At 58.6% G+C, this 14566-nt stretch overlaps 1 protein-coding gene across 1 annotated transcript in view; it reads left to right on the top strand.

Moving 5' to 3' along the window:
• Positions 1-14566, top strand: part of BRD4 (bromodomain containing 4) — an 84428-nt gene that overhangs the window by 68193 nt on the left and 1669 nt on the right. The window contains 8 exon segments of the mRNA XM_087443679.1: positions 8704-8756; positions 8882-9248; positions 9807-10197; positions 10199-10392; positions 13041-13415; positions 13549-13679; positions 13839-14044; positions 14130-14370. Of these exon segments, the coding sequence (XP_087299805.1) occupies positions 8704-8756; positions 8882-9248; positions 9807-10197; positions 10199-10392; positions 13041-13415; positions 13549-13679; positions 13839-14044; positions 14130-14370 (1958 nt within the window).

Raw genomic sequence — 14566 nt, forward strand, 5'->3', positions numbered from 1 at the left:
TCTCAGGGAAGCAGATACTCAGACTGACCCAGAGGAGAGGCTAGGAAAGAAGCCTGGCCAACAACCCTTTCTGTGAGGTGTAGCTGGTGTTTGTGTCTGGGGGAGCAGGGTGGCCCCTGGGCAGGTCTTGTTCCATCAGCTGAGCATACCATCTGCAGACTGCCCAAGAGGTAGCCCAAGGCCTCGGGCACGCCCCTCCAGACAAGCTGCCACTATGTATATCCACAGTGGAAAGTGTTTGGGAAACAAAGACTCCCAGTATGTTCTTTCATGGACCTATCCTGTGTCTGGTAGTTTATTCTAACTGGAAATAAATGATAAGCCCTGCTTAATCAGGTCATGTAAATAATATGACCTAATGGGACCATGGAAGTTTGAGGATCACTTAGAGCAGCTGGGAAGAATGACGCAGCTCCAAGGCGTGTGCTTGCCCAGGTCCTCATGTGGGCTCAGCCACCTCTGTCCAGGGGGCCCTGGGGCCTGTCTCTATTCCTCTTCCTTGTACAGTGAGGGCACCAGGCTTCCCAGGTGACTGGGGGGCTCACCTTGGAGTGAGTTAGGGCGTCTCCAGGCTTCCAGATGCTCTGGACTACCTTATTTTCAATGGGCCCAAATGAGATGAAGTTCATTAAGCCATATTCTGTATCTCTTGAGTTCCTGCTGTGGACAGTTGGCTGGGGGCCTCATCACCAGCCTTTGCTCTCTTTTTCTTGTTTCCTAACCAGCACTCCCCTGTTGCTTTTTTATCCAATAGCCAGCAGAGGGCACTGTGCCCCCACCTGCCCAGGAAGGGCAGGGCCCACCGCCCTCAGCAGGGTGAATGGCTATATTCTTGGGCCCAGTTAGCATTCCTGGTGGCACTGCTGACTTCTCCTTTTGGGTGCCAGCCGTGCCCCGGATTTGCCTGTGCACTGGGGTTTTGTACCTCCTGTGTTTTCTAGCAGGCTGCTTCTGCTAGGGCCTTTTGTCTAAGGATCTGAGCGACTGAAAGAAAACCCCACAGGCTGAAATTGTCAGGGGACCTGATTATTAAAACAGCATGGCTTGGCCTAGTGGGAACTGCTCTGGCCCCAGCGTGACACCTTGGGGCTGTGACCATCACATCCTGATGTCCTGATTGTGAGTCTCTGACTGTATAGTTTGTCACCGGCCCCTCAGCTCCTCTCCAGGGTGCGTTTGCTCCTCAGCGCCCTGCACCCCGCCTGCTGTGGGGCGGCTGTGACGGCATTTCCAGCAGCTCTTTGCTGCTGCCGAGATTTTTTTTCACATTTTTCCCTCTTTTAAAGAAAGTGGAAAGATTGTGCAACAAGTAATCTGAGAGTCCTGGGAACAGCTGTCCTGGCGGGAAGGAGGGTGAGATTTACAGTCTCGGAGCTGCCGACCTGCAGGCTCCCAGGCTCCAGCGATCTGGCCCTGGCGGCTCCCTTGGCTGCCTCCAGCTCATCGCTCTTCCCAGGCGCCCTCCCCATCTTGGGTTTTGCGGGCCTCCCTTTTGTCTTAGTGGTCCTGGCTTTTGCTTTGCCGTCTGTGTGCACTGGAGAGCTCTATCATGGGCCGGCTGGGTGCCTCAGCTCTCAGGAGGGACCCACTCTGTAGGTTTGTGCCATGTGGCTCAGGCACTATGGGTCCCAAAGCGGGAGCCTATGCCCCTACACCACTGCATGTTGTGGCCATCCCTCATCCCATCCTGAACAGGAAACTGCACTCGCTTCCTGGGTACCTCCTCCAGCAGCTGTTCATGCTGGGTCCGTGGAGCCAGACAGCCCCGGTTTCTGTGACCAGTTACAGGCAGTTCTGCCTTGGAGTAGGGAAGGGTGGGGGCGCTGAAGGTATTTCCCTTGCACTTTTGGGGCTTAATTGTTTTACCCTCCATGTTCTTGTGTTTCCACTTGGATTGGAGCCGAAATTCCTGAAACGGCCTATTTTTGTTATATGTACCAAGGGTCAGTTTTGCCGACACAGCCCCGAGACATGAATCACCAAAAGAAACCGAACAGAGGCACTCAAGTGGGCTAGAAGGGGAGGTATGTGGACCCCTCCTCTGGCTGCGGTCCGTAGTCAAGGATGCTGTGGACTGCTCCAACCACGGGCTGGTCCTTGGGGCCGGGCTACAGTTCAGGGAGGCGGTGCACCCACAGATTCTTTCCTGGCTCAGTCCCAGGACACTACGTGTTCCTCCCCCCGCCCAGGAGCAGCAGCACTGTCAGTCAGTCCCACCACATCCTCTGAACCCAGCTATTACTTGGGTTGTGGTCTTTAGTTGATATCCCATTCTGGCTAAAGTCTAGATCTGCTTGAGAGCTCAGTATTAGGAGGGAGGGTACAAGTGCCATTTCCCGCTGCTCCTAAGGTGTCTGTCGACCTCAGCTGGGCAGGCGGAGGCTGGTGCCCTGGTTCTCCCCTTTCCACTGCTGTCTCAGGTGGGCTGTGGACAGAGCTGTGGCCTCCGTCACCAGTGCTGGGATCATGTCTGCTTTGCTCGTGGAGCCAGGGATGTCCTAAGACTCTTCTGTCCAGCTTTCACCCCATCACATTGCTGATGTCTTGCTCTTGTCACATGCCACAGGTCATTCTGGACGGAGGTGGACACAAAGCGTGTGTTCTGAGGAGCACCCCCCACCCCCAGCTACCTGGGCTGGGACATGGGTTCAGGGAGGTGTGGGGTGATTCTCTTGGACTTGGGCCTGGTCTTGTAGTTGCAGTGGGTGCACACTCTAGCTATTTTAGTCTCCTGGTTTTCTTTTCCCAGGGTTAGAGCATGTGGGTGTTTCTTAGCTCTAGGGGAAAAAGGAATGCTTGATGTTTTGGAAAGATTTGAGCTAGAAAGTGCAGACAGAGGCCATGGGGCGTTCTTCCCAGACAGCCAGCCTCAGCTTCCGACCCCCAGGGTCTTTGAGGGACTTAGTTCCAGTCCCATCTTGGGGCCTGCTGCTGCCTGCTCCAAGGGTGTGGGGCCTGCTCTCGGGGAAGGGGTAAGGCCCCTGGCAGGGGTGGGGGTGGGAAGAGGCCTGGAGGATGGAGCTGTAGCCATCTGCGTGCACCCCCAGGTGACCCCTCACATACCTACACACACAGGGGTCGCAGCTGGAGGGATTCTGGGGCTTCACAGGGGAGGGTAAGCCTTGTGGAATGTGCCCTGAATGAGGTGGGCGGGTTTTTCCCACGCGCACGCCTGCGCACCATGGGAGTGCAGTATTGGTTGCATCCATGGCTCTAGCAGAGGCGTCTGCTCTGCTGTGTGGGTGGGAACGAGTCCCATGCCCCTCCTTAGTCAAGGGGGTCGCATTTGATGCCCTGGAAAAAGGAAAGGATGACTTTCCTCCTTGGCCTATTTTATTTTTTTCTGTCCTTAACAGTGTATGTAACTGGTTTCTCCTTTTATAATTTGCTTTTTGTTTCTTGGGGTTTGTAGGAATGCAGAGACGAGGCCATTAGCTGGAGTTGCTGTACTCCAGACCGCCTTTCTTGGGGGCTTTTCTTAGCTCTACCCAAGCTCTGAGGAAGGGCCAGCATCACCTCCCTGAGACAGACAAGGTGCAGAAAAGCAGACCGAGGGAGGGGTGTGTGTAGGGGTGGTGATAAGCTCAGAGTCATGGGTGCCTGAGGGCATGTCACTCCAGGCTAGTCTTCAGGAGTGACATTGGCAAGTATGACAGGCAGGGGCACCGCTGCCTCAAAGACCAGTAAAGGAAGCGCCAGTGTGCGTACACTCAGGGCACACGTGCAGTTCTGTCTAGAAGCACACACAGGCCTGGGGCGGTTTTGGAGACATCCACGTGTGCTGGATCCACGGCCCTTCTGAGGGGAAGGTGGGTCTTGCCCCGCCCACGTCTGGCCAGGCAGAGGGTAGGGTCCTAGTCTCGGGCCCCGTTCTCTCGGGCCCTGTTAGCAAGCAAGTCACAGGAGGCTGGCTTGGTCTGCAGTTCTTCTGTTCTTGTGACTTGAACGGTACATTTCACACCATTTCTCTCACACTGGTTTCTCTCTCCCTCTATGTAGGTCCTGCTTAATCATTGGACACGGACTCTTAATAAAACGGTCTTCAGTTCCAGATTCCTTCCCAGCAAGCTATAGCTTAAGTCCATTTCCTTCCGTGAAAGGGACAGGACTCCATCGAGTTATGGAATTCCTCAGAGCCCTGGGCCTGTCCCCAGGGTGGATTAGTCATGTCCAGAGCACACGCCTAATCCCGCCTCCGGGAAGGCTGCCTCCTGTGTAAAGACTGCCTGCCTGTCCCGCCCAGCCTCCCTGGTCGTTGGGGTCATCTGGGTGGCAGGTGATGACAGTCCCCCCCGCACACGCATACGTGTGCTGCTGCTCTGTGTGCAAGGCCCCATCACAGTGTGTGTTCTTTTTTCATCCCTCCCTCATTTTCTGGGATTCTGGATCCTAACTGCTTCCCTCCTGGACCTTGCAGTGACATTAGCCCAGGGAAGATCTCATTCAGCATAAGGAAGAGCTCTCACATCTAGAGTTTTCCCAAGTGAGGAGCAGGGGCTTTAGAGGTGAGGCCAGCTGGGCCCGAAAGCTTGGCGGGGCTGTCCCTCAGCAGGCCTGCTCTCTGGTGGCCCGGGAGGCTTTGTTGGCCAGAGGCTGTCACCAGCCACAGCTGACTCACAGCCCCGTGGAGTCTTTCTTCCGTTTTCATTGTTCCCATTGTTGCCTGTTGGGCGTTTTCCCAACTTCTTTGGCCTCTTTGCCTAAAGTCACATAGGGTGAGTATGTCCTGGGCTGCCTCCCAGGCCCTCCCAGGTGATTAGAAGCAGGCTGCAGGAGGCAGGAGCTGCCGGGCAGGCCACTGGTGAGAGGCATTTGGGGAGGAGCAGCCATGTCAGCTGACCTCCCTGCCTCTAGTGGAGTTGGGATCTGGGCTAGTGGGCAGGAAAGGGCTCTCCAAACCTGAAGTGCTGGACCCAGTCAGTGGGGAGGCCATCAGAGCTTTCAGGGCTTGCTCCATGCACATCTCTGAGGGGCATTGCCAGTGCAAGCACCCTCTTACGTCTTCAGTCCCCTAGAATGATCCAGCCGCTGGGGTGGAGCAGGCCAGGGTGGCCACAGCATCCAAGCCCTCTGAGAGGCACTCAATAGGCTCTTTTTGCTCTAAAAATAAACATCAGCCCTTTTTTGGTCATGAATCCAGCATCTCAGCAGAAAACTGTCTGACATGAACAGCCCCTGAGGAACAGCATCTGTGTGGCAGGGAGCTTTTTTTCCTTAAGTGTATTTTGTGTGTGCTTCTTCAAGGCTTGACCATGTCCTGGCATCTTGGAGCCTGCCTTCTCCTGGAGCTGGAAGCAGGCTTGAGGAGGTGTAATTCACTACCCTCAGGCCCTCGGGTGCTGGCTGCTGCCTGTGTGGAAACCTGGCACCCCTGCCCCAGCTCTTTGGGGTCTTGGGTTGAAGCTGCTGTAACTGCCCCCAATCGGCCTTGGCCTTGATGAGTCATAGCTTCCCCAGAGCCTCCAGGGCCTGCACTGATGCTTAGCAGTTCCTAGGCTGCTCCCTGATCCTCTGCCGGCTGACTTGTAGTCAAGCTCTGTTTACCAAACAGACTATTTTGAGCTGCCCTTTGGCCTGTGCCTGATGTGTTCCCAGTGCAACTCGAGCCTGGCTGGGGCCAGGGGGCTTCGTGCCCAGAGATTCCCACAGGACAGTTGGGAGGCTGCTGGCATTGTCTTTCTGGGAAGAGTCTGTTGTCTTGGAACAAATGGCAGCCTGGATTCCCACAGTGTCAGCCTATGTGACGTCTCACACGCGTGCACACAGACTGTAGCCACAGGCCGGCTCTCCTGCACGATCCTTGCACGCTTGTTGTCCAGAGATCCTGTCCTCCTTGCCTGTGGGGCTTCCATCTGGCAGAGAACTTGATCTTTAGATGCAAATTGTCACCTGTGCCTGGTGCCCCAGGAACAGAGCAGAGAGAGCAGTGCCCACTCCTTACTGGCAGCCTCTTGTGTGCGGGCAGTGGGAGGCTTTGACGTACCGGCTGGGCTGTGGGGCCTCAGGGGCTGCGGTAGGAGGGCTGGGAGGCCCAGGCATCCGCTGGCGCTGAGGCTCCCAAGTCAATTCAGGTGAGGGGCGCTGCGCCTCTGCCCTGCCCTTGTCTTCCATCCTGTCTCCTTCCCTTGAGTTGGGGGAGTGGGGGGCGTGGGAGGAATCAGTGTTTTAATCAGATATTTCAACAACGATTTAATTCTTTGTACAATTACCATCCTATGTAAAAATGAAACTTGTGTTGAGTTCAAGATTTTCATGGAATAAAGATCACAGAGTACTTGAGGCCATCTTCATGTAACCCTTTCTAGAGAGTTTTGTGTGGGAGTGTCTTGGGGCTGGTGTGTCATGAAGTTGTGCACTTCCTGTCTTGTCTTCCTACCGGTAACTCTGGCACAGGCCACGGGGGTCAGATGCGACTGCCCCGAACTGCTCCAGCACTCCTTGGTCCCCACCGCTGGCGATCCAGTCCTCTGGTTCTGGGAATCTGCTTTTCACCTCTACTCTCTCCCACCCTAGGCCTGCCCCACCCGGCACTTCCCTGGAGCCTTGGGTTACTCCCAGTGATCTTTCCAAGGCAGCGAGATCTGCTCCCTGGAACCCCCAGGGCCCCATTTGCACTTGGTCCCCACAAGTTCTCATGTGGTCCTCTCTGCTCCAGGCCTACGGGGAGATAGTGCTCAGAGCCACCGTCCCTCTTTTATGGTGGAAAAAACAGTGCTTCCCCCAAAGCCACAAGGTGACAGCCGCCTCTGGTCCTGCACAGCCTTCTCCCCATGACGTACTGTCTTCTGCTGGTCATACTTTTCCCACCAGCCCCCTTCTTCCCCCAGTCCCCCCCCCACCAAATACCACCACCGCCACCAGGCCCCCTGAAGGCATGCCCAGCATGCCAGCAGCTGCCTCCAGCCTCCTTCAAGCTGCAGTTTCTGTTGCTGGAATCCATGCTGGGGGGAGAGGAGACCATCCTGGAGGAACGACCGGGCCTCTTCCTCCCACTCTCTTGGCTCAGCGGCCTCTAGTACCATTCTTTGCATCAGCGCATGCAGGGTCCCTTTGGTTCTGGGTCTCTGGCCTCCCCAGTCCAGTACTCCTCCCCCACCCACAGCTGCCAGATGCCCGATGGCCCTGATCCTGCAAATCATCCAGACTGTCCCCTTCTGTGTGTCTCACCACAGAGTGACCCTCTCACCAGGTTTCATATTGTGACCAAGAGTCCTAAGCCCTGTGCCCTGGCATCGTTAGTGTCCAAGTTTGGGGCCGGGCCTAAGGGTCTTGTGTCCCACGTGTCCCCAGTTGCTGCCATTTGTATGAGGACATGTGTCTGTATCTGCTGAGGTCTGTGTTGCTGTCGTGTCTGTTGCGTGGAGTGGTGAGGTCTCACAGGGCATGAGGTCCCTGCTCACTGGTCCCTTTTTTGTGGCGTGCTGCACCCTGAGGCTGTGCACCTCACAGAAGCTTAGCACAGCCCTCTCTGAAACAGCCATGAGCTGAGGTAGCCCTGCTTTGGGTAAAACATGTGTTTTCTGACACCAGCAGCAAGAGCTGGGATCCTGGCAAGGAGCTCAGGGCATGTCAGGCAAAGCCATGAGGTGCCTTTTGGTGACAGGAATCCAAAAAGCCCCATGGGCCCCACCTCGCACCTGGTGGTTGGCGACTTCATCATTTCCTAGCCCATGAGTGCTAGCCGGGCCTCCTGTCCCTCTCTGGGGTTTGCATACCAGTGGTGTTTGGCGGGAGGCATCCAGCTGGCAAAAGTTCTTTAGCATAAACCTCTGGAGTGGAACAGAGGGGGCCTGCTGGCTCTTGTGCACTCCTTGCAGAGGCAGGCACACCCTAGTCGTGTCAACGCAGTGGAAGTAACAAGTTATTGGCCCCTGAGGAACCAGGACACATACTGTCTTCCTGCAACACATTGCCTGTGTCCCAACACGGGGACTTCCCTGAGGCCAGTCTCCTGCGAGGAAGGGGAAGTTTGCTGGCAACCTCCTCCTCTGTTGGCCATGGCATTGAGTGCCACCCCCCACATTGCTCCTGGTCGTCCTGGGGAGGCTGGCCAGCTAGCCTGCTTCCTTCCTTTCTTCCCTCCCCTAAATTGCTCACTCTGTGGCCAGCTGTTGACCCTGGCTGATACCATTGGTCTCTTAACCCAGCTCGCACATCTCTGCTTCCCTCAGGAGGATGGGAAGGAGTGAGCCTCAGAGGGTAGTGCAGTTGGAGGCCACCGTATGGCTACTTTTTGGCTGTTTGACCCGAGACAAGTCCGTTAACTTCTTTGAGCCTCATTTTGCTTATTTGTCAAATGGACATGATCATTTTGGACATCACAGTTGTTCCAGGACTAAGCAGGTTGGGGTGCAGATACTCCGTCCTGGTAGTGGCCTCTGACCAACAAGTAGGAGAAGACGTTGGGCAAGGAGGTCTCGGTAGCTCAGCTCCCAGTGCACCAGGTGTCACCCTTAATGGACCTGGTAGTCTGGAGTTTGCAGGGTGGCTTTTCAGGCATGGTCCCCCATAAGAAAAGCAGCAGCCAGATGGGTAGGTGACCCCACATGTCTTGCCCTCCTCCGTGACTGACTCCCATCCTGGCCATCCTCTCACTGTCAGCGGCCCTTCTCCTGAACTCATCCTCTGTTTTTCCCTCATTCTGCATCCAAGGCCAGCGCACAGTCTTCTCAGAGCCTCACCACCTTCTCTTTTCCTCCACAGAGATGGCTCCGAAGTCAAAAAAGAAGGGGCACCCTGGGAGGGAGCAGAAGAAGGTATGTGGTCTTGGGGGAGTCCTCCATCAGGTGAGCAGTGGCCACCTGCCTTGTGGGCTCTAGGGGGACCCTGGGTCTGGCCTGGCTGGGTTCTGCCTGCCTGATGTCAGTATGTCTGTCCACAGCACCATCACCACCACCATCAGCAGATGCAGCAGGCCCCGGCCACCGTTCCCCAGCAGCCCCTGCCAGCACCTCAGCAACCCCCACCACCTCCACCTCCGCAGCAGCAACAGCCGCCGCCCCCACCACCCCCGCCTGCCATGCCACAGCAGGCAGCCCCCACGATGAAGTCCTCACCTCCACCCTTCATCGCTGCCCAGGTGCCCGTCCTGGAGCCACAGCTCCCAGGCAGCGTCTTTGACCCTATTGGCCACTTCACCCAGCCCATCCTGCACCTGCCACAGCCTGAGCTGCCCCCACACCTACCCCAGCCACCTGAGCACAGCACTCCTCCTCATCTCAACCAGCATTCGGTGGTCTCTCCTCCAGGTGAGTTGGGGCTGAGCACTCTGGGCAACCCTCAGAAGCCCGCCTCTGTTGTCTTGTTTCTAAATGGGGTCAGCGGCTTCTCAGGGCCAAGACACCCCAGGACAGGCTTTGCAGAGAGTTAGTGCTTTGATACAGAAGATATGCCGTTCTTCTGCTGGGCCAGGCATTGTGTGAGATGAAAAAACATGTGACCCCTCTGCAGCTCCCAGTCGGGGATGGGGGGCGTTGGGGATACACTCATCCCGGAGAGGACATACCTGGGGGATTCAGGGAAGGCCTGCTCTGACACCGGAAGGGCAAGTGTGAAAACGGGAGCAGCTGGAGGGGAGGGAGGAAGGTGGGGGCACAGAGCGCAGTGCAGGATGACACTGGGTGGGGCCCTGATCGTGTAGACCTCCCTGGAATTGGTCCTTTTTCTGGAGTTGGTGGGAAGTCAAGGAGGGTGGGGAGAGGTTGCTGGGTGGAGGAAGACTGGTGGGAGCTGAGGATGGAGCAGAAAGGCCAGGTTGGGGCCGTGGGGCTCGTGAGCCTCACTGCCACGCTGTTGTGTTCTTACAGCTTTGCACAACGCGCTGCCCCAGCAGCCGTCGCGGCCCAGCAACCGAGCTGCCGCCCTGCCCCCCAAGCCTGCCCGGCCCCCAGCCGTGTCACCCGCCCTGGCCCAGCCGCCCCTGCTCCCACAGCCCCCCATGGCTCAGCCCCCCCAAGTGCTGCTGCAGGAGGATGAAGAGCCACCCGCCCCACCCCTCACCTCCATGCAGATGCAGCTCTACCTGCAGCAGCTGCAGAAGGTGCAGCCCCCCGCACCATTACTCCCTTCCGTGAAGGTGCAGTCCCAGCCCCCACCCTCTGCCGCCCCTCCCCACCCCTCCGTGCAGCAGCAGCAGCTACAGCCGCAGCAGCCGCCTCCGCCGCCCCAGCCGCAGCCTCCGCCCCCACCGCAGCACCAGCCCCCCGCGGCCCATGCACATGCAGCCCATGCAATTCCCCACCCACATCCAGCAGCCCCCGCCACCCCCGGGCCAGCAGCCCCCCCATCCGCCCCCAGGCCAGCAGCCACCCCCGCCGCAGCCAGCCAAGCCTCAGCAAGTCATCCAGCATCACCCGTCACCCCGGCACCACAAGTCAGACCCCTACTCAACCGGTAAGTCCTCACCCCCGCTGGGCTCTGGGGCACCTGGTGCTGGGTCCAGAGTTTTGTCCTCAAGCAGCCAGACGGGTCAGCATGTGCTTCAGGCTGAGATGGCTCAGAACCGAGCGTCAAAGGCTGTGGTTTGGTTGGAGAGAGGTGGCTGAAAGGGGATGTTGGTGCTTCGTGCAGTGTCTCTATCAGGTGTCTGTCTTGCTTGCAAGCTGAGATGACCGAGAAGGCGGCCCCTGCCAGCCCTTCTCTTGGAACTCACAGTCGAGAGCGTTACAATGCATCACGATCCCTGCTAGGTGGGGAAGCCAGGACCCCAGGGGAGGCACCCAGTCTGCCTCTGGGAGTCCACGCAGGCTTCCTGGAGGAGCAGACCAGAGGATGAGCCGGAACTAGTTTAACAAACAGTAGTGAGATCCAGGCCGAGCCAGGGGCAGGGCTGGGCAGTGGGGGGCTGTTTTGGGAACCTGCAGGAACAGGTGCTCTGCTTTTGGTGTCGTGAGACCCACCTGGTGGAGCCAGGACCTTGTCGGGGAGATTTGGGCTGAAGCTGAAAGGTACTTTGGGGCCGGTCCTGGAACGGTTGCCTGTCTCCAACCTGACCCAGACTACGCTTTTTCCTTTGACAGCATTGGTCACGCCGTGCCCTCTTGCCTTTCCTGGGGATTTGTTTCCTGAGTGTCTGTGACCAGGAAGTCCTGATTGGCCCTGGTGGGGGAATGTTTTAGTTGATGCCTCGTGGTGTAGTGATGCGCGAAGGTCAGGGTTGAGGTTCCTGGACTTGGCAGTGTAGACTATGCAGCCTGGCTTGGGGGTGCAGTGGGTGCTGCCTGCAAACTGAACAACAAGGCCATTGACTTTAGGCCCTGACTGCTCCTCAACCCAGCAAAAGCTACGAGGGGCAAAGAGGATTGCTGCACGCCCTGAGTGAGAACAGCTGGCTGTCATCCCTGGGTAAGACTGGTGCTGATCTCGGCAGCCAGCAGCTGTGCCTGTTCCCATCCCTGAGCAAGACCAGGCTTTCCTATGGGGGGCAGTGATGGGCAGACGCCTTTAGAAGAGCCGGCACTCAGGATCAGCCAGGTCCCCTCTGGCCACCTGTGCTGGAAGTCGCCCAGCCCACCTCCCCCTGAGCTCCTGCGGCCTGGTATGGGTCACAGGGAGTGATGTGGTTGGAGTCCAGCTGGGGGCTTTGGGCCAAAGGCCAAGTTGTCTGAGTCCCAAGGAAGCTCAGCAGGCATCCCTGGGCACCCGGCCAGCTTGTAGGCACAACCCCTGAGCTTGGGTCTCCCCTGCAGGTGCTGGTGGATGAAGCCACCAGCAGGCAGGTGATTCTTACAGTTCATAGGCCTGAGAGCCCTGCCATTGCCCAGGTCAGCCCCAAGGGAGCCACCCAGACTGTCGCAGTCCTGTGCCTGAAAATCGCTGGCAGGTCTGGACTCATGCTGCCCAGCACCAAGGCCACAAAACCAGCCACATAGCGCTGGGGGCCAAGGCTCAGCGACAGGCTGGTCCTCACCGCCATGTCATCTCCAATCAGCTATTTTGCCTTTTAGGGTTGGGAGTGAGTTCTGGCCCTAGACAAGGGAACAGGGGGTCCACCACACCTGAAGCATTGTGGTTTACTCCTGGCCCATGAAAATGGGCACCTCTGGCCATGGGGCCCACGGAGGGCCCAAGGGTGTCTGTGCTGTTAGACAGTGGCTGGAAGCAGGCCTGGAGGTTGATGCAAGGGCTGGCACGCAGAGCCCAGGTTAGGTTGTTCAGCGTGAGGTATGAGGCAGGACCAGGAGCAGAGGTGCTGCAGAGATGGGGCTTTCTCTTGTGGACAAGTGTGGCTTGTCCCATGCTAAGCCGGTCAAGATGTCGCAGAAATGCAGGCGGGAGGGCAGGAGGGTGCCCCATGCTGCTGTGGGTGGCAGAGTGGAGGGCAAGAATTGGTGGTTGCTCCAGCTGCCTGGTCCTGAGGTGCCAGCCCACTGTGACCTAGGGCTGTTTCCTCACCCGTGAGGCTGTGGTGTTAGGCGTAAGTGCTTTGACAGGCCTTTCCCAGGGGCCAGTAGTGGGGCTTTCTGGGCTCTTGCCCTGCGCTGAGTGCTTGGTCCCTGTGGCTGCCTGGGTCCCCCCAGGCTTTGGTTGGATGAAAGTGAGTGGGCTGGCCCACTTGCTGCAAGAGCCAGGAGCTCAGGACCTGTTCTACCAGTTCTGCTGTGGTGCAGGCTAGTTCCAGGCTTCCCCCTTGTGTGGGCTCATTGGCTGAGTTGTGTGCGGAGGGTCCTGGGTTCCAGGTAGGCAGGCCAAGCCACCCAGGGACAACTGGGAGCTGAGGTTTCCTTTGCCCTATGAAGTATTTAACGAGGCCCTTGTATTTAACAAGGCCGCGCTGTAGAACTATCTGGAGAGCTTTTAAAAAGTATTGAGGCCCAGACCCCACCCAGGACCAAATGTATCAGGACCTGCACCTCAGAAAGCTTCCTGAGGGTCCTGACCCACAGGGGCATCACACACCAGGACTGAGGCCACGGCTCCCCAAAGCCCTGCTGCACCCTGAGCTCGGGGCCTGATTGAGCAGGCCTTCGGGGCCCTGGCCAGGCCCAGGGCCAGCACCTCCACACCAGTCCCACTGACAGGCTCCTTGTCCCCTCTCCTAGGTCACCTCCGCGAAGCCCCCTCCCCGCTTATGATACATTCCCCCCAGATGCCTCAGTTCCAGAGCCTGACACACCAGTCGCCACCCCAGCAAAACGTCCAGCCGAAGAAGCAGGTAAAGGGCAGGGCTGGGCCACGGCCCCCAGGGCCAGGCGCGTGCCGGGGCCAGGGCCGCCCACCTGCCTCACCGGCTGCCGTGCCTGTGCCATCCCAGGAGCTGCGCACGTCCTCTGTGGTCCAGCCCCAGCCCCTGGTGGTGGTGAAGGAGGAGAAGATGCACTCACCCATTATCCGCAGTGAGCCCTTCAGCCCCTCGCTGCGGCCGGAGCCCCCCAAGCATCCAGAGAACATCAAGGCCCCAGTCCACCTGCCCCAGCGTGAGTGCCCTCTCCGCCCCCAGCTGGGGCTGAGGCCCCCAGGCCTGCGTTGGACATGAGCTTTCTCTGGGCCAGTTGACCGTGCCCCACTGAGGTGGGGTGGGCCCAGGCCCACGAGCTGTTTCTGTTCCAGGGCCTGAGATGAAGCCTGTGGACGTTGGGAGGCCAGTGATCCGGCCCCCTGAGCAGAATGCACCCCCACCAGGGGCCCCTGACAAGGACAAACAGAAACAGGAGCCGAAGACACCAGTTGCACCCAAAAAGGTAGAGACAGTGGGTCCATGAGTGCTCCTCACCCCCACCCCAGGGAGGTGCCTGAGCCAGGTCTTCTTCCCTGCCATGCCCTCAGGCTTTAGGACTTGCAGGGGGGAGTCCAGACAGAGCAGGGCCCCTCACCCACCACGTGGTGTCTCTGCTCCACAGGACCTAAAAATCAAGAACATGGGTTCCTGGGCTAGCCTGGTGCAGAAGCATCCCACCACCCCGTCGTCCACAGCCAAATCCTCGAGTGACAGCTTTGAGCAGTTCCGCCGTGCTGCTCGAGAGAAGGAGGAGCGCGAGAAGGCCCTGAAGGCGCAGGCCGAGCACGCAGAGAAGGAGAAGGAGCGGCTGCGGCAGGAGCGCATGAGGTGGGCGTGGGCTCCGGGCAGGGGCACGGTGGCTCCCGGGGACTGCACCGGCCGCCAGGCTGACCAGGAGCCCTGCTCTGCTCAGGAGCCGAGAGGATGAGGACGCGCTAGAGCAGGCGCGGCGAGCCCATGAAGAGGTACGCCGGCGCCAGGAGCAGCAGCAGCAGCAGCGGCAGGAGCAGCAGCAGCAGCAGCAGCAACAGGCAGCTGCCGTGGCCGCCGCCGCCGCCGCCCCCCAGCCCCAGAGCTCCCAGCCCCAGTCCATGCTGGACCAGCAGAGGGAGTTGGCCCGAAAGCGGGAGCAGGAGCGAAGACGCCGGGAAGCAGTGAGTGGGGGGACTCTGGTGGGGACCACTGGGCAGGGGTCCACTTCTGGAGGAGCTGGGAATGGGGACCTTGAACCCAGAGAGGGGTAGAGGGGTGGTCACTTTGTGAGAGGTGGGTGCTCAGGGCAGGGCTTCTGCTTGTCTGCACAGTGCTGGCCTCTGGGCCTCGGAGGTGGCTCAGGCCCAGTGGTGGGAG

The sequence above is a fragment of the Ceratotherium simum genome, chromosome 18 (genome assembly GCF_057802395.1).
Source record: "Ceratotherium simum simum isolate JZ-2026a chromosome 18, ASM5780239v1, whole genome shotgun sequence".
NCBI lineage: Eukaryota > Metazoa > Chordata > Mammalia > Perissodactyla > Rhinocerotidae > Ceratotherium > Ceratotherium simum.